The sequence below is a fragment of the Plectropomus leopardus genome, chromosome 21 (assembly GCF_026936395.1).
Source record: "Plectropomus leopardus strain MGB_pleo_1.0 chromosome 21, ASM2693639v1, whole genome shotgun sequence".
In the NCBI taxonomy this organism is placed as follows: Eukaryota; Metazoa; Chordata; class Actinopteri; order Perciformes; family Serranidae; genus Plectropomus; species Plectropomus leopardus.
In genome coordinates, this window is record NC_142196.1 from 601,901 (window position 1) to 622,436 (window position 20,536).

At 39.1% G+C, this 20,536-nt stretch overlaps 1 protein-coding gene across 1 annotated transcript; it reads left to right on the top strand.

The window, feature by feature from the left end:
* The first annotated feature begins 283 nt into the window (after positions 1-283).
* On the top strand, positions 284-12,898 carry f3a (coagulation factor III, tissue factor a). Its single transcript, XM_042510032.2, has 6 exons — positions 284-489; positions 3,194-3,305; positions 4,917-5,110; positions 7,798-7,979; positions 8,067-8,235; positions 12,169-12,898. Exons 1-6 carry the CDS (start codon positions 423-425, stop codon positions 12,312-12,314), a joined length of 870 nt encoding a protein of 289 aa, XP_042365966.1. The 5' UTR covers positions 284-422; the 3' UTR covers positions 12,315-12,898.
* Positions 12,899-20,536: the final 7,638 nt, after the last annotated feature.

A 20,536-nucleotide genomic window follows, 5' to 3' on the forward strand; every position in this document is an offset into this window, starting at 1 on the left:
TGATAAATAGATTTGTTGACATCCTTTGTCAGACTATTTCAAGAAATGAATGTGAAAGCAAGTAGTATTGAGATCGTACTTTAGCTGAAGCATCACTGTGGTTTGGTGGCTGTGTTCAGAGTGTGTAGTGGAAAGTGTTGAAATGCAGGAGAGCACCGCATGTATCCGCCGCATGACCTCAGTGGGACAGGCACGCACCGAGCTGCATGCATTAATACTGTCCCTGTGACGACACAGCCGGACAACCCTTATTTGGACACCCTCGCGCTCTCACATTGCTGTAAGCAGCGATTCATAATCAGACTGAAGCTGACGAAAGGATTCATAGAGCTCAGACGCCGATCCGGGAACGTTATTAACGCCAAGGACTGAGCGGAGAGGGACTGCGTCTATATCACCTGAGAGGACTTTTACCCGACAACATGTGGACATTGAGACCAGCAGCAGCTCTTTTTCTTGTCTTCTTTTTGTCCACACAGTGTGCATCAGGTGAGTTCGAGCCGCGCGCTCTGTCAACTCAGTGACTGCGCGACCTCTGTCAGGAATGTTAATGTCAGGAGTGTAGGAGTAAAAAAAAAAAAAGTTGATTACTTATTATGGCAAAATTTAAATGTAGCGTTAGATATGCAAACAGCAGCCAGCCGGCGAATACATATTTTATACAACTCGACATGTCGTTCATTCGTATGGAGGATGTATTGCTGCGATGAAAATAAGACAACACAGACTTACGTATATCAACCTTGAGGTTTTTAAAGTTACATTTGCTGACACTTTTCTACACCATTTATTTTTAATGTTTAGGCTAGAACATTAAAAAACACAAAAGCTTGCTCTCTTATTTCATGTTGATTACGTCTCACGTTGTCGAGTTTGCAGTGGTTATGTAGAGAATCTGCAAGGATTTTTCCAGTGGTAGGTCTAAATCAGCAGGTTAGTACACACTCTGCTGGGTAAATCTACATGTGAGATTTTGAACACAAAGGGATATGCTCCAAAGCCTTCTTTTGAGCATATCCAAGGCAACCACACTGTTAACATATAACAAAAGGTTTATTTATTTAGTATAATGGTTTACTGTGCCATTCCAATGCAATCCTCCTAATCCTTTCCCCTCTTTTTAAAAATAATTTTCAGGTAATTTCATTTAATCTTTTACGAATTTCTTGCAATTTGCTGGACATTTCTTGCCAAGTTGCTTATTGTCTTTTTCTCTATGTTTTCGGAAGAAACCAGGAAAACTGATGTCGATCCAGGTTTCAAAGGATTAAGTCATCAGTACCTGTGAAACCTAGGTTCCTGTTAATATATTTAAAGTGTCAGCTTGCTTAATATGGGACTAACTAAGACTCCAAATCCGTTTGCCATTTTGATTTCACAAAACTTCCAAAAGAAAGTGCTTTGCTTTTATTGCTAATTTTTTCAACCAAGTTTAAAAAACGAAATTACCTTTGTCATTGATCCTGCTGATCTGGATTTGAAGGATGAGTTGATTAAAATCAGCAGCTCATAAGATTCCATCCGAAATTCCATACAAGAAACAATAATTTACAACATGAATTTTATTGTTCACAAGTGATTCCAGCAAGCCGTGAAGTTTCTAATCCTGTGTGCAGGGAACACTTGGACTCTGAGCTGAACCTCTGGCTGCTGCTATCAACACAGCTTGCGTGTCTGTGTGGTGCACTTACTTGAGGTCAGAACAACACTGAGTGAAATCCTTGTAAACGTCTGTGATGGTCAGTGTGTTAAACTGTGGCCACCAAGTTACACAGTTAGTGATTAGTAATCACTCCATAAAACCATATGACCAGGAGAAGAGCAACGCATTTCACTGAGAACTACATTTAGATATTTCACCTGAGCCCCTCTTTGACAGTCATGGGCTGGCTTGGCTTGGCTTGGTTTAGTTTGGCTTGGTTTGGTTTGGTTTAGCTTGGCTTGGATTGGTATGGTTGGTTTAGTTTGGCTTGGCTTGGCTTGGCTTGGCTTAGTTTGGCATGGTTTGGTTTGGTTTAGTTTGGCTTGGTGTAGTTTGGCCCGTCAGCCCAGATCTGCAGGGATTTGTGTCTCTATTCCAGCAGGGCAACCTGTTTGAAGGTGTGCCTTTAACTGATGACAGTTGTTCTTGAGTTGTTCAAAGGTAGCAGGCTGAAGTCCCCCATTACTTGTGTCTGTGTGTGTGTGTATGTGTGTGTGTGTGTGTGTGTGTGGGAAAAGCAGTTCATTTGTTGTCTGTAGCTCTCTTGATTTTCTTAATCAACAAAGTGAACAAATCCAAAACATGAACCCTGAACTGAAGTACTTTTCTTGTTTCGCACAATGAATGAATATTACATACAGTGAAAAGCATAATATTTTATGTCTCTTTCTGCTGGTGGGTCATCATGACAAAAGTATACAGAATATGGTAATTCCACTACAGAAAGACTTAATGATCACTAAAATTAGGTGGGGTATAAATAGATTTATATATTTCAGGATTGGTTATCGGCCAAATGAGTTGTTTTATATCAGAACAAATCTAATATTGTGCATCCCTACTAAAAACAGGAGGCAGGAGAGAAATTTAACTGTAAACCACAGAGATTCAGTGAGAAGCAACACAAGCACAGCAGAACAGAACGAGCAGAACACACATAGACAATTAAAAACCTTCGTCTGGTCTTCTGCACAGACAGGAGGTGGGTGGAGTCTGCCACATACACACTTGTTTGAAGGGGGCTTGTTGGTGGTTGGTTGCAGTCAGTTAGACCTCACTGCTACCAGCTCAGAGGTGTTCTGGAGCATTTTTGGACCTTCTCCAGGGAAAGTCCATCTTTGGAACATGTTTGGCATGTTGAAACTAGCAAAGGAATGTGCTTGGCATGGTTTGACTCGGCCCGGCCAGAAGTGACAATGGAAGAGGCCCACTTGTGAGCCTGATGAAGTCTTAACACTTGGGTTTAATTATTTGGTGCTGTACGTGTGCTGTTAGTGTGATGTAATAGTACCGTAAGAACGGTACTGCAGGTTTTAGTCCATGAGAAGTGTTGTGTAGTGCTTAGGGTCAAGCATGTGTTATAAACTGCATGAGTCAGTGCAAAGATCAAATACTTGTTCTATTGTTTTCTTACTTGATATGAGCCTCGTTATTTGAGCTCATCAGAAATAGCCTTTTAATGGTAATTTATGCAATCTCTTTCATTCTCAGGCTCCTATCCTCGAGCACAGAATGTCACCTGGAAATCCACCAACTTTAAAACTGTGTTGACCTGGGAGCCCAAACCTACAGCTGATTACTCCTACACGGTGCAGTTCTCTGAGTAAGTACCTGCATCCAAACCCGCACCTGCTGGCTCATTCTGGAAAATACATTTAATGTCCTGCTTATTCATGCACTTCATTTATTCAGGTTGTCAGTGTTACAACTGAAGCACACTCTCCCTTCTGACATGCTTGCTGAGTAACTTCCAAGGAAAGCTTAATAGCAGCAGGGCGTGATGATAAGAATCCATTGGTGATCCAGTAAAAGATTGTATTGGAATGGAGATTTTTGGTCAGAGATCTGAATGGAGAGATTAACAATCACAGACATTAATAAGTCACTAAAAAGAGAAAGAGGCAAAAACTACACAAATTTAAACATCCAAACATCAATAACAAATGCAGACCTGACACTCCCCGAAATATTCAAATCTATACTTTTGTGTCCTGCTGTGATTAATTATTAAACTCTTGACAGTCATGTCTTAAAGTGTTCCTGTTAAGACTTAAAGTGACATAAGCTGTGCTTGTCTTCCAAAAACTCCTATGAACATGTACCTAGACCTTAGATCAGTTTAGTATTTCGACAGCAGACAGTACTTTCACATGTGGACGTGGTTTTTGTCACTTACTGCTCCGTCCAGCAGCACTAACTGTATTTCCTTTTTCACTGGTGATATAGAATGAAGTCTGCACCCCGTTTATCATCCACAAAACGGGGTTTCATGCTGACATTTTCAGGACAAAAAAGAGCAGGCTGGAATGAGAGTCTCTCTTGATGGAATATTTATGAATAGTAGGTGGTAGTTGTACAGTGAGTCCTTCTCAGGCCACAGGGGTTCAATAGCCCACTGCTGCCGTGCAGTGGGATGATGCTCCAAGACATTATATATACAGATATATTCAGTTCACATAATCCAGTCACAATTCATATGTATATTTTAAATGAAAGAATGAAATAATAAAAGATTTTCTCATTAATAAAAGTGTATGTCATCCGAGAGAGGTAGAAGGTAGATTTATGAGTCACTTTTTAATCTAGAATTTAAAAGCAAAATTACTTCTGGCCTTTCTGACCAGTTGAAAGCAGACAGAGTTGTCATATTGAAATGTAAGGTGCTTTGATGGATTCATGTTGACAGCTCATGCATTGAGTAACATTACAAGTAAACATTCCACCTTAAAAGTTGCCAGCAGTTGGCCCAGTAAATCAAATTATTTTCCACAGTTTTCAGCTGCTATTAGAGGCTGCAAACGTCCTTTGATTTTGTAGTTGTTTTTTACTAATGCATGAAATCTTGTCACGGTATGAACAGTGGTTAAAACCAGACACAGCCATGCCCTGAGCACAGTGTTTACTCTCTTCTGACTAATCAACACCTCCACCTTTTAGTACAGTGGACAGATCGGTGTGCTAAGTTCCCCCAACAGAGGGGGTACCAAAATGGGCATGGCAAAGAACGGTTCCTATGGTACAATCTGCAACTTTTCACTATGGAAACGGGGAAAATTCGTACTAAACTGAACTGAACTGAAGCGTACTGCTGGGTGGAAATGGGGCTGTAATGTTGTTCTGTCATCCATTCTCATGTGTTTGTGCATACTTTACTGATCATCTGATTTCTCAGACTGTTTGCACCCATCAGGCATGTCTGTGTGACTTGTTACAGGGACAATGGAAATGAAAAGAGGACCCCTCACTGTATCCGCTCCTCAGCCACAGTGTGTGATCTCTCCAGCTCTCTGACTGACCTGAATGCCTCCTATGAAGCCTATGTCCTGTCTGAGCCCCCACTGGGGGCTACTTCTGACCTCATTGAGTTCCCTCACACCATCTCACCAAAATTCTGCCCCTACAAAGACAGTAAGCTCCTCCGCTACAATGAGTCACTTCTTGAATGTGTTGGACAGAACATTGAATACAAACTGTTCAGACACATGTTCAGGCAGGTCAGCAGTGGAAAAGAGCTGATTACACTGGCACACACGCACACACACACACACACACACACACACACACACACACACACACACACACACACACACACACACACACACACAGGGCAAGGGAACACTTTAACACATTTTTAAGGGTTATTCCAGTTCCTTACGTCTTCTCACAGTTTTAGCTCTCATGAATTGCTGAGTTTTAAGCTGCTGGCTGTAAACGCTATACAACTTTAAAGTCCTTTAACGAGAGCTTTTTGGTGTGTGGCTCTATTTGTTTCTAGTTTTTTTTTTTTTTTTTGACATCTATCAGAGACATTTTCACTGGAAACATGCTCACAGAGCTTAATGTCACGGCAAATGAAAGAATGTAAATATGACATATAGAAGTGTCGTATTCAGTAGTGAGACATGTTGAAACACACTGAACCCGGATATGAACAACTCCTGTTGTATCATTTAGTGTGTAGCCTCTCCCTTTTGTATCACAGTGAATGAATAACTGTGAACACAGTTACTGTGGGGACTATCATGAGATCATGAGCTGGCCTGATCCCACATGCTCTAAATCTAAATCTAAATCCTGTACATAGCTGTTAACCCTGTGCTTTAAGAGTAAATACAGCCTCACTGTAGTTTTGTGTGCACACAGCTTTCCTGTGTGATTAGGCGATAATAGCGTAATTGTAGTTGTTGCCTCACTGTAAAATCTGACAAGATTATATTACTTCAAAAATCTGGAAAACCAATGGCCTCAAATAAAAGTTAGTTAATTTAATTATTATTCTTAATTTATGTTTACTTTATACCTACGTGTTAAGCTTACTTAAAATTGTGATATATTTACTTAATTTTGTGAAGTTGTTTCTGCCTAAAAATGACAAGTTTAATCAAAGCAATCTTTCTAAGTGTTAGCAGTAAACCAGCTTTACTGTGCTGTATATTTGTATTCTACTGGTTGCAAACCAGTCAGTCATATTTGTATTTAAACATGTTAACAAAACAGAACTCGCAGATCTTCAGACTTCACCATTAGTGAAATCCTCTTTGTCATCATCAAGTTCAGTCAGACCAACTCGGTTTACTGATGATGCTAACAGTTAGAAATCTTGTAATTTTTAAGTTGCAACAACTTCACAAAATTAATACAGCTACTTTTTGAGTGAACTTAACAATTCGACATAAAGTAAACATAATTTAAGATTAATAGTTATATGCCTCTCCTTTTTCAAGGCAATCGGTTTCCAAGATTATTTTAGTGAGATCAGCTTGTCAGATTTGACAGTGCACTTTCAGTATATATAGATATTAAATCTGCAGATGATTTTCCAGTTATTGATCTGTTGTTTGGTATATATATCATCAGAAAACTGTTGCCCATCAAACAAAACAATGTTTACCACAATGGGACAGAGATGATGTCATCAAGTGGTCCAACGACAATTCAAAATGCAAAAAAAAATCCAGTTACTACAATGATTTAATAAGGAAAATCAGCTCACTGGGAGGCTTGAACTAGCAACTGTTGCACAGAAAGTTGCCAAATCATTTTCTGTCAGTCTACTAATTGACAAATCCATTATTCAGTGTATTCATTGATTCATGGATGTGTAGCCCTACCTGGAAACACTGTCGGTTTGTGTCCAAACCACAGACTGTATGAAGGTCCAACTTGTCTGACAGTCGGACCGGTCATTCTTTTTACCCGCCTGACTTTGGTGTGCTGATGTGTACAATATAATCATGGAAATGATGACAAAACTGTGATAAAGTCCTAGTTGTAATAAACTAAAATTTCTGAGCATGGCCATCTGTGCATGACGACATACAACACTCAGCCATGACTGCTTAAACAATGTTTCATGAACTAAACAGGCATTAACTCACACACAGTAGTCTACAAAGTTAATCAAGAGATTATTTCCTCATCATGATCATATGTAATTGCTGTTATAAAAATCTTAAATATATCCAGTTTATCAGTGTTTGAAGGGACAACAAAACTAACAATATTCTGTCACTTTATAACGTTTATTAACACTCCTTTCATGCATATTTGTCACACTATACAATATATCTTAAACATATTTTCATGTAGCTTGATCACACTATTTTTAGTTCCCTCTGCCCACCACCTGAATATTTACTGTTGTTACAGCAAGGCAACAAGTGCCAGCTGATGTTAGCCAGTTACAGTAATCACTAAAACATGGCATTAAACTACAATTCAGCATTTATGAACAAAACCAGTCACAACTACCAAGGACCCTCAGGACCTTAGTCAATGTGATGTCACAAGTGATATTGTCAAAATTTAAAAGATAAACCTGAAATCTCAGAGCCACAAAAATGAAGGTTTAATCTCCAGTACCCATTCACTGCTGAGCAGAAACAATGAAATCTGTGGGCACGGATTCTGGACGTGTGCGCATAGATTGTGAATCTGTGAAAACAAATTACAAATCTTTCGAACAGGTTTTTTTTTTCCATGTGACCCCAGAGAGGCTCTGTATTTTCACAGGTCTCTGAGTAGAACTTTATATTCAGACACATGTACAGACACACTGTAAAAATAATCTCTGACCCGCCGTTCTTTCTTTACAGCTGATATAGGCAGACCTGACTTTAAGCTGGAGGTCAGTGAAGACAAGAAGAAGACTACTCTGTATGTGACAGATCCTCTCACCGCCTTGTTTAAAGATGGCCGCCAGCTGAACATAAGGGATATCTTCTCTGATCAGCTGCAGTATAAAGTCACCTATCGGAAAAATAAGAGCACTGGGAAGGTGAGTGAAAGCAGACATAATGTCGACTCAAACAGGCAGGGTTAAGATAATTTAACAAATCTGGGGCTTTCCTTCTGATGTCTGCAGAAAGAGTACAACTCAAAGACAAGTGCGATCGAGCTGACTGATCTGGACCGAGGCGAGAGTTACTGCTTCATGGTCCAGGCCTACATCCCCAGCCGCAACATCAACAAGCAGCTGGGAGAGCTGAGCCACACCCAGTGCTCCAATGACGACCAACAGTCCATCTTTGAAGGTGAGCTGCCTACATTTTTACCCCCTTTACCACTAAAATAAGTGCATGCACATGGGTTTTTCAAACAAGACCTGCTAAAAATAGGCTTTCCCATTGACAGTGGAGCAGAGCTGTGCACATGGCACAGCAGACAAGTATTCCTTTTGTGTGCATGTGGATTGTTTTGATGTTTCTGTTTGATGTTTAGAACTGGAGAACAAGTAAAGCGTAACAGTAGCAGTAACAGAGGTCTGTAAAAACTTTACACTGGATACTTCTCTTCATTTATCTCTTACTTATTTAGTCTTGGATTGATGTTTTCGCGCTGCTTAGGAGGAGAAGGATGGTAATTAATGGTGGAAATTAGTCATAGCACGTCATTGCATTTCGCCGAGTAAGGAGCTGAAATTAGTGTGTTCACCTGGGGGTTGTGTTCACAACAATGCCAATCTGAGGCAGAGGAGATAAAAACCTGTGTCACTGCAGGGTCATTTGATGTGGGTGTGAATGCTGATCGAATGCTGATCTTACGCATTCCCATTGCATTTTAATGCATGGGTGCAATGGGTGTTAGCAGGCTTTTTGTGCAGCGTCAATGAGGCATTAGAGCGGATGGGGAAGTGATTCAGTGTCATGCTCCCTCAGTGCACAAACTGTCCTGATATTAGACATGCAAGTAAAAACCTGTGTAATGATCAGTGTCTGATCATTACACAGGTTTTTACTGCAGCTGTCTGTCGAGTGAGACACGCACTCAAACTAAAGAAACTTCCACACCAAGTGAGTATTGAAGTATGAGATATTTGCATGGAATCCAGGGGGCAGTTAAATTTTATGTTTCTATTGCTTGCATTAAAAGTAAAAGTACAGGAAAATAATGGTAATAAAAAGCAAATGGTCAGAAATATTTACTTTATCAAATTTATTTCTTTTCAACATGTAAGCCTTTGAAACATGGAGCAAAATCACTTTTCGTGTGCTGCTCTCAGACGTCTTTAAAAAGTACGTAAACCTTGAAACCCTGAGCAAATTGGTGTGATTTCTCTGGAAACATGGGAAAAAGGCAATGAGCAACTTGGCAAGAGTGTTCAACAAATTACATGAAATTAGTATATTTAGAAAACCATGTCTTTAAATAGCTAGGAAAAAATATCCAGGGAAAAGGAAAAAAAGCTCTGGAAAATTGTTAGAACTATATGTATAACTAACATAATTACTATTCTAAATTAAGTTATAGAAAATTATTATAATTTTGAATTTTTCAGGTAATTTCTGAGTTTGTTTATTTTACTTCTTCCCCCTTTTTTATGTTATTTTTTGCTAATTTTCAGGTGATTTCTTTTTTTATACATAAATAATTTCTTTCTAGTTTTGGGTCATTTTTAAGTTGCTTATTGCCTTCTTTCCATAATTTTGAAGAAATTAAGCCAACTTACAGAAGAAATTTCAGGTTTCAAAGGGTTAAAAATGCAGCCAACTTGAAAAGAGGTCCATTTATCCACTTTATGGATTCAAAGAACAAAATCCAGGTTTTCCTCTCCTCCCAGTACTTCATTAGTCTTTCTATCACTTCTTTTGTCCTCCCTCCTTTCCTCCCCAATTTTGTAGTAACTTAAAGGCTCCTGGAATATGTAGTGGACTAAAAGTGCAAGTTGACATAAATGAAAAAAACAAAAAAAAAACAAACTCAATGTAAGTAGAGATACTCCCAAAATACCCTGAAGTACTGCAGCAAAGTATAACCAGTTTACACCACTGTCAAAGTGCTTCTGTGTAAAATGTCTGCACTGACTTTATTAGTGGAGAAACAGGATTTCTAAGCTTAGCAAAGGACAAAAAACCATGCACACCCTGTAAAAACACTACAGACAGCTTTTGCTTTGTGTGTCTGAATGGTCTAAAATGCAGTTGTGTAAAGAGGGGCTGATGGGGCTGGATTGTTTTAGTTCTTTGAGGGAAACTGTCTTATTCCAGAAAAGTTGCAACCAAAGCTGGAGGGGACAGGACACTGGGTGCACTGTGGAGCGCCTGTGTGGTGTGAGGCGGGGCATGGTGAAAAGAAACTCAGTCAAGCTCAGCATAGCTACCCTGGGTAAATGAAAAGATGGGCTGCTTTGTTCTGTGTGTCTCTTCGTGATGTTTTCTGGAGCATGTGTCCTCTCACAACGGCTCAGAGCGGAGGATCATACTGCTGTGCAGCTGACTCTTGGTTGTAGATTTTACAGCATTTTTAAAGGAAACTTTTTACAGAAAATGTATCTCGACAGTTAGTCTGTGCCAGAGCTCATTCCTTGAAGCTGTGTTGGTGTGTCAGGTCTGAACACTAATCTTCATCTGAATGTGGCCATGAGGGACTTATCATATAGCTCTGTCCAGTGTTCAAGTCACAGTGCTGCAATGTGCTGTTGTGAAGACCCATCCTTTAGTCATCTAAATGTATTACTGGCTTTTGTTCTGTAAATTCTGCCAAATACAGGATATTTACATTGACAGTATTATTGAAGTGAAGAATTAAAACTACATTAGACCACAATGTTACATTAATCACCAACTTCATTATTATGCTGAATTCTATGTGTTTTTATTTTAGGATGGGCATATATTTATTTACTCTTTACTTAAAGGAATGGATTGGTTTTGTTTAGCACAGTAAAGTTGATTTACACTATTTGTTTTTTGACTAGACTAGATTTTATTACAATATTCATTATTCTTAGTATTTATTTAGTTTTGTTTGTATTTTTATTTATGTATTTATTTGATTAAGTTACTGTTATTTTTTACGTTTCTATCATGGTATAATAACTATTGCAGTTTAAAAAAATGAATTTTACGAAGAATTTTTTTCAATAATACATTCATTTTGTTTTCATTTATGTTTTTATTTAAAAAAATGCAGCTGTGGTTACACAAAAATAACACTGATGCCTAATATGTGTCAGTTCATGCTAGAATTACCCTAACTGGGATAATCAAGAATTACCCTCATTAGGTTAGTCAGGTGGTTGAGTTGTGTATCCGCTGGCGGAATAGGTCATCTGAAGAGAAAGAGAGAAAAAAAACTTGAAGTTCCTAAATGTGGAGTCAGGAACACCTGCTTTGTTAACCCTTTCACAGGTGTGCCTGTGAAAGGGTTAACAAAGAAGACTATATGCAAATTCTTATACAGAATTTATGGCGAGAATAAGTAGAACAAGTAAAAGAAATGGAACAGCTTACATTTATATACGAATGGCTTATATTATTTTAAGTGGAAGAAGGGCACTAGGGTCAGAAAGTGGTGGTCCAAGTGGGAGACTAACAGTAATTTTAATAGTAAATATTTAATAGTCTTAAGTATTGAAGATAAAAGTACAAATAAATGCTGTTAATAAAAATGTAAGTAGTCAGAATTATGATTGTGATTTCTGAATCACAGATTCAGTTTAGAAATCCAACAGCACCATCTGGTGGAAAGTCTCACCCTCGGAGGGGGTTGGAGGGTTTTCAGGGAGACAGTAAACGAAGACACATTTGTCACCAGAACCTTGCCACACATACAAATACACACACACACACACACACACACACACACACACACACACACACACACACACACACACACACACACACACAGATTGGGAACCAGTGCATCAAAACATCATATGTAGATTAATCCGCCACTGAAAATAGACCCCAACTAATGGACTACTTCTTGTTTGAATAATGTTTGCTAAAAAAAATGGTGTTCAGTTGTTTTAGAAAATTACTGAGCTCTTGAAGAATGGAACTATATAATTTTGGGCTCAGTTTTTAAGATTTACATCGTGATAAAAAACCAAAGGACTTGTATGTTGTGGGATGCAATGAATACTGCAGCTGATGGTGGTGGAGCTTTAGACTTTTATTTTAAACTTTACTGCCCTTAACTGTAAAGTCAAGCTCTTTCAATGTGTCTTATTTGGTCTTCCACAGTGTATTCGGTGGGTGTGATCGCTGCTGCCATCTTCCTCATCCTGCTGCTGATTGGCCTCATCATCACAGTCACTGTGGTCTGCTGCAAGCGCAGGAAGAAAGCTCTGAAAAGCGGAAAAGAGGGAGTGCCACTGCAGAACGTGTAGAGTGTGTGTTCCATCACACACACATACACACACACTCTGCAGGAACACACGGTACAGCTTAACTGGACTCAGGCCTGTGAGGAGATGACGAGGGCAGATCTAGTCCAACATTCCACTGTCAGACACTTGAATCTCTCCTTCCTTTAGTTTCTGTGAAACTGCCTCTGAATAGATTTCATCCTTTCTGTCTCACGTCATGCTGCAGAGAAAAAGAGACTTGAGGAAAACACTGTTTGAACACTCCTACTGCACACACTAGTCACACTGCTGAAGCTATAATATTCCCTTTCTGGTCTTTTATATTTGGTGAATGGTACTTGATGACTGTTGTTAAACATAGCTGATTTTATTTATTTAACTTTGTTGTGTTTTTTCTTTAATGGGATACTAGGGAAACACCTTATGGGAAATCAACACTTGGTATATATTATTTTTGTATTTTATGCTTAATTTATTGTGTTAGGGAGAGATTAACATATTTGTATATGTTGTTTTAGCTATTTTGTACTTCAGATGGTTGTAGATATTTTTATTACGTGGTGAAATGCTGAAAAATAAATAAATAACATTTTTAAAGAACGGGATGGAGGTGTACATTTAGAATTTTTTTTTAATTTCACTGTCAATACTGTTAACCCTTTAAAAACTTGTACTGACATCACTTTTCTTGTGCTGCTTTCAGACACCTTTCACAAGAATTTAAACCTTTGAACCCTGGACACACTGGTGGGCTTTCTTTCAAAAAAAACATGGGAAGGGAGAGAAATAAAGAAATGAGTAACTTTATTATAAAGTTCAACAAATTGCAAGACATTTGTAGATTTAGAAAAAAAAAATCAAAAAAGCTAAGGAAAAACTAAACAGTTATCGTTTTTACATATTTAAAAATATGTGATTTGGAACTCTTATCATTTTAAGCACTTTATTTTCCAAGTCTAGTTTACCTTGTTTTTTTTCATTTTATTTAGTTTTTATTTCATTTTATTTATTTATTTTTAATCTATTTATCTTACACATTTTCAGGTATTTTCTTGTACTTTTTACTAATGTCTTGCTAATTTCTTCCTTTGTTGCCCTTTCCATGTTTGAGACCTGACCAAATTGTCTTGATTTCTTTAAAGGGTTAAATTATGATGTTGAAATCATAATGGAAGTTAAGATATGGTGAAGTTATAGAATTTTGGCAGCCTGTATAAACTGTGCATTCAGGCTGGAAGTTCAAAATCATTTAAAAATCAATATATTACTAAACAGCTGTACTTTTAAATGACACTGTCCATGGTCATCATGTAGTTTTCATTTGTGTCAGTGGGAAGCAGAGAGGCTCATCACAGCAACTAAACATGAAAAATAATGTGCAGAAATTCCCATGAACAATATGTTTTGAAGATAACAAATTATTGAATGCAGTTGGATCTAAAAAATATGAGGGAAGAGGGGACAGTCACAGATTATAGTGAACTGTAACCAATGCCAGTCATACTAACGGCTGACTCTGTGACCAGAGTGTGAGTGTCATACACAGCCAAGCTCAACAAAGTCAACTCCACAACATCTGGACGTCTGAACAGCACAGAGTAGGCTATATACTGTGTTGCAGTTTAAATAGGGGATTTATTAATTAATTAGCAATGAATTCATATAATTAATTTATTAATAAATAAATACCAAAATATGTAACTATAACTCGTAATGCAAAATTATGACTCAGAAACATGAATTGGTATAAAGATGAAGTAGAGTAATGGGACTCAACTTCGGCTATCAGGAACAATATATTTACATTAAAAATTAGAGTTTAAAAACCTCGGAGCACCACCCATTAAAATAGAAAGGTTGATGGCCCATTCTGCCGTTAATCTAGTCTCATAATTTGAAGTTTGCTACTAAGTTCTTCTTGCAGGTGTACAGGGTCTCGGCATTATACACACACACATCACAAGATCAAGTGTCTTTATAAATGAAAGGTTTATTAAACTACTTACTACACAGCAAAACTACTTCTAAAAGACTACAAATGAATGAATTTAATAATAAGTATGGATAAATGATGAAAGTGAATACAGCAAAGACACAAAGTGAATAAAATAACTAAATGAACAACAAAGTAATAAATGAAGCGACAATAAAAATGAGGGGATGAAAACCAGTGAGGAACTGAATTAGATGTGACATCTGGACTTGATCAGGTGCACTGAAATAGTGCAAGATGATCAAGCAGATGAAAAGTTAAGATTAAAGAAAAGTCAATGTCAAGCATCAGTCAACAGCAGAGAGGCAACCTATCCCATAAAACATTGAAGGAAAAGATAAAGAAGAGGCCTGATCATTGAATAACCCATAATTGTATTAATGGGACATCCTAAACTAGGTCTAACTCTTCCTATGTATCCCTATCATTTAAGAGCTTCAACCCCATAAAAGCACAGGAAAAATCATTTCACCTTCCTCAGAAGTCTCAGGGAACAACTGTGGCCTTTGTGAGGACAGTGGACGGGCAGCTCGTTTATGCTCACGTGGTACTGGTTGCTAGCCTTGGTCGGTTTGAACGTTGCAAACTCAGCTTGAGTTTTATTCCTCCATCGCTCTGACACCACATGTAGCTGAGATGAGATCACGATGACAGCTTATCAGGCTTTGTTTCATTGTCTCACATTCCCTCTCGTGCAAAGTCCTCTGGTTCTAAATTTAACATGTCGCACAGGCTGTTTCAGAAGTTGTCTTTTTCAAGGTAGATAAACAGCAGCTAATAGTATCTCAGGGCTACAGAAGAAGAAAACCTATAAATAGAAAATCACAATTCACATGATTACAAAACAATATAGCATCTGCACACAACAGAGTAAAGGAAGCATAATTAAGCTACAGAAAAAGGAGATGCATATCAAAACGCAAGTCTGTACCAGCAGTCTTTCCATTCAGTGTGTAGCATGCTGCTGGCAGAGGGTTACGAAAGGTCACACCCCTCCACACACACACACACACACACACACACACACACACACACACACACACACACACACACACACACACACGCACACACTCACACATGCACGCACAGCTCGTGTTTGTGAGTTTGGCCTCAAAACTGGCATGTAAGCAGAGTTCCAGTTCTGCAGGTATGAGATCACCACACAGCATTTCAAAGTACATTTTATTTTGAATGCGAAAATCAGGTAATGTGGTCCTCTCTTACAGTCTGGAGATGTGCTGGTGTGTCACTTGTTGGTTGCGCAACAAAAGCATAAATTTGTCGGTTTCTATGATATAGAGATCTCCTGATGTCTCCTTGAGTCTTTGCAGGAGCTCAGTTGACTGCTCCTTGCCCCAGATGAGTCTTAAGTTAACTCAAACTGTCGGTCATGGAATAAAATCTGTTGTAATTTAGATCTTCTTACCAGAGTCATCAGTTCAACAAGGCATTCAGGTCCATTAGCTGACCCTGAGGTTCATCTAAGGAATCTCCAAAAGAAGTTTCAGTTTTGTTAAGGCATTTGAATATCTTCTTATCGATAGTTGTCCTCATCATCCAACTTGATCATACAACTGGAGAACCTCCAATATAATACTTGTCCTAAATAAATGCCCAGTCTCTTCTACTAGCCCAGTGTGGTGACACATTGTGACAAATAAAGGCCTGCCTCAAATAGAGACCCGGTTACCAGGCAATTCATTTTTCTAGAAGATCTTTAGATATATAAAACAGTGTTATTGGCTACCCAATGGAGATAATGTTAGTTAGCTGCTTAGGTCGTGCACACAAATATAAAAGTTTAAGCTTTAATCAATATGAACATGCAACAAACATCATTAGCTTGAAGAGAGATTCTCTACAGTTCAGTCATTCAGTTCATTTTCCTGAAACCGTAACACCAAAGAGGACAGTATTATTGGCATAGTAAACAAGAGAGATGCAAATAAAGCGGTTTCAGTACAGCATTTAACTGTATTTCTCATCTTTGCTGATCAACAGTTTTGTTTGAAAAGAAATGAAAGCCCATCCCATACCATCCCACACCTGTCCCCAAAATATAAGCAGGTTGAGTTCAGTGGTTTAAGCATATATTGCGAGGGCTATTAATTGAAGTTTTATGCTTAACAGCAACATTATATCTGTGCTGCACAGTGGAGCAGAGAGACATGAACAAAGTCAATGCCTAACAAAGATCTGTAACATGCACTGACCAGTCCAATGATGAGTACCTGCACAAGAGGACAGACTGTAAGACCAAGTCCTGAGAGATCAAGGTGAGAGGCATCAGTTGGCTGGGTCATGTCCTGAGGATGTCCAGTGACAGGATCCCTACAGCTGCTCTGAGATGGACTCCAGCCAGAGGAGCAAGAGGGGCAGAGCAAAGACAAGTTGCCAGTGATGGCTGAGCCAGAGGACAGGGCTCTGTCATGGGGCAAAACATCAGCCAGGGCACCATGACCTGTGGAGGAAGCTTACTGCAGCCATGTTTAGCACACAGGCCCTTCATACATGTCACTGACAGAGCAAATGCAAGTCATTCAAGAATGAGGGTGAAAGAGACGTCCTTCACTGACTGTATGTGTCTGTCTACATATCTTAGAACAAAAAGAGGCTCAGATGGGTTTAAAAGAGCAAATGACACTGACAATCAAGTGCTATGAAACAATGATGGGAACCAGGTTTTTATCATTTTTTAAAGTGATTCGGTAAAAAAAAAAATAATCCGAAGACAGGGATTACCTGATGAGAGGAAGGAGAAGCAGTGTTCCACCTAATAGGGGTTAGTCATTCAGTTTAAAGTGAAGCAAATGGTATAATGCCATTGAGGCAAAATTTGATTTATTCATAATAATAATTTGGGTTGCTGTTTTCTTACAGATTTTTATCAGTTTATTATGATAATTTGATTGTTTTTCTCTCAGCACCTCTCATCCAAGAGACTTCTTTTGTTCCGGCTGGCTGTTTCATCTTCCTCTTCTGTCGGGTTTTATGGCGCTTAGCATCCTTTAAGTCGCATTACTTCATCTTGAGTCCGTTCAGACCTGCCACTCTGGCTCTGCTTCCTCTTTCTTTTCTCTTACTGCTTTTTGGCATTTATATTTAAGTCGTAATTGCTGATCAGTGACCCTACGATCCTCACAGAGTGCTTATCCTTTTTACTGCTCACCACCTTGGGTTTGTTAAACTGCACTATGCTAATCCCATTGCCTCTCCGGAGCATTCCTGCTCCCTTGTTTCCTAGCTTTCCCGGATCCTGGCCGCAACCCTGGCTGTGCCTGACAGTGGTAATATCTGTGCTGGCGCTGTGACCCTGCCTTTGGTTGTGCTCGTGCTGTGGCTGCGCTGATACTGCACCCCCCACTCGCCCTGATCGTGGTCCTGGTTAGACTGATGCCGTGATCATGCCTTTGGACACCTCCGTATCAATATATGCATGAGACTCTTATCAACACCCACAATATCTTCATAGAGTGCATCTGATAATTGCTATTGTAATATGACATGCGTCTGTTTCCACTATTGCTGTGCCTCTCTCCCCCTCTCTCCTCTCTCTTTCTTGCTCCTTTTTGCCACAATTGTATTTCATTTGTTATTTACGACATCTGTTGCATGTCTGTCCGTCCTGGAAGAGGGATCCCGTCGTACACTGTAAAGCCCTCTGAGGCAAACCACGTTTTGTGACAATGGGCTCTATAAATAAAATTGACTTGACTTGACTTTACTATTTGACCATGTCTGCTACCTTGCTTGATATTTCTGCTGTTAGGGAACTGTTAGATTTGTTTGTGTAAACTCATCAGATTTGCCTGTCCACACATTGTAGGCTAGAGTAGTCCTGCCACTGTGGGGTGAAGGGAAAAAGTGAAAACAATCTTGCTTGATTGACCAATGCTGTGAGGTGGGCGCCATGTACGTATTTTGGGAGTCAAGCTGAGGGCCATTTAAAGTTGCACCTTGGGCCACGATTGGCCCCTGGGCCAGACTTTGGACATGCCTGCTGTTACTGAAAGAACACAGAAGTCAGAGAAATTCAAAGTGGGATTGATTAAAGATGAGAGAATAGGAGACTTAATATCTTAAAAAGGTATAGGGAATTAAGTTTAGCTCTTTAGATTTTCATTTCCAGCTATTGCATCTCTAATTTTAACATAATAATAAATAAGGAACATGGACTTAAAAACCTTCTTGTATTAGATGGAAAATGCATAGTCACAAAGCTGAGGACAGCGCTTTTACTTCCAAAAAGTTGACTGTTGACATGATGTTAGAAAAAGTGGAATAACTCTTGGTCTGACTCAGACTGGACTTTTAAATAACATGTAAACTTATTAGTCTGACCGAATCTGGACTATATTGAATTTTCTCAAAGTCAGACAAACATACCCAGATAATGTGACTGAAAGTCAAGCTATTCCGTCGCCTAATCACCTCAGTCAAACTTTTACTGTACTTGATTATCTGTATGTGCTCCTCATCGCAGCACAGGCCTCCCTCAGTGGTTATAGAGAGGGACTGTTGAGGGGGGAAGGGCTCCTGCAAAACAGGTCAGGCAATTAAAAAAATGCATGAGGAGAGACTTTTGTTTCAAGTGTTCACCACTCACACTGTCACTGCTGAGGCCAAATATTTGGTCAAACATTAGTTGTCAGCCATGCTGGAGGCATTATGTTTTGTAGTTGTTCAAACATACCTTCACTGAGCAAAAATTTATAGACGACACTTTTGTTTGGGCCGACATTTTTTACATTTCAAGTTATAGATCAAAAACTCTTTTATGGACTCAACCGATATATTTTTTCAAATTTAGTCTCAAATTTGATTCGTGAGCATTTCTCATTTTCAATGATACTCCATATACATGACAGGTATGGCTGATGACACAGGTGTGCCTTGGGATGGTCTCAATAAAAGCACATTCTAAAATGTGCAGTTTAATCACACAATGCCAATGATGCTACAAGTTTTGAGGCAGTGTGCCATTGGCATCCTGACTAGTACAAAAATAGACTATATAAAGATGGACAACATGACAGTTTCCCAAAAGTGAAGCTTTTCAGCCTGTATTGCCCCCTGGTGTCTATCTGCAGTATAGCTCATAAAGCCTGCCCCTCCATCTTAGTGAATGGGACATAGGTCAAATGTATTTGGCATGTACTTTGAGCTTTTAGTTTAACCTAAGATGGTTTCTGTCACTGAAGGTAGTTCTCATCGCCCTGATGTTTGTTCAGTTGATTGTTTTATGATAAGTTCTGTTTTAATTAGTTATTAAATTCTACAAAAATAAAATTTTCTGCCATGATTGACAGCTGTGACAGCTAATCCATGTGTTCACATTCAAATGGACTGCTTATGATTGGTTGAACAGGTGTTTTGGCGGGAACGCCTCCACCATGGATAGTGATAGTGTGACGGCTTCCGCTCCAGATGACGTCACTATAGCACAAGATAGCAGAGACCATATTCAGAATATTTTAGCTTCACTGAAGCATAGCGGGTTATTGTTGTGCATCTCAATATAGAGTCTATAGTACAAATAGCACTGACAGTACTGTGGGTACTGTTTCAGCTTCTAAATCTCTCCACAGGAGGGAGTAGTTTCAGCTCACTTTGATCTGTGGGATTTCAAGTGCATTCTACTGATTACTGCCAAAGCCAAATAATTTTATTCATCTCTTAACAGACTGATGTACATCAGCACAAAAGCATTAGTGCAACTAATGAATCAGTTTCTTCCAGCAGTGCTCACTATGGCTTTCTCACAGAAACAGTGCAGAAACCACTGAGGAAAATGTTGTGTGGGTGTATCCAGGGTGTGCAGAATGTCAGTTTTCATTGTAAGCACAATAGTTTGGCTTTTCCAAGAGGATCAACACCTATGGTGCCATCACGTTTCCTGTCGCACCACTGTCTGGTCAAACTGTGCATGTGTAGCTCTACAGGTGCAGCTCTAAGGGCAGCCATACAGTCCTGTTTAGTCTGTCCAACACCTGCATATTATGGACTGCAATGAACATGAAATATGGTGGCTGCTCGCAGGGATTTAGACTGTTACACCTGTGACAGAAAAGTCAGTCTTTAATGACACAGCAGTTTGTTTGTTTTGGTACTTTTTCAAATTAGAGATGAAACACTTGAAACTGAATTCCAGCTCATTGTCTCGGACATGTTGCTGGAACAAACAAAGACTGCTTTGAGTATCTTTTCATAAAGTTGGAGAAAGTGCTGCAGCTCTGACAAAGCACACCTT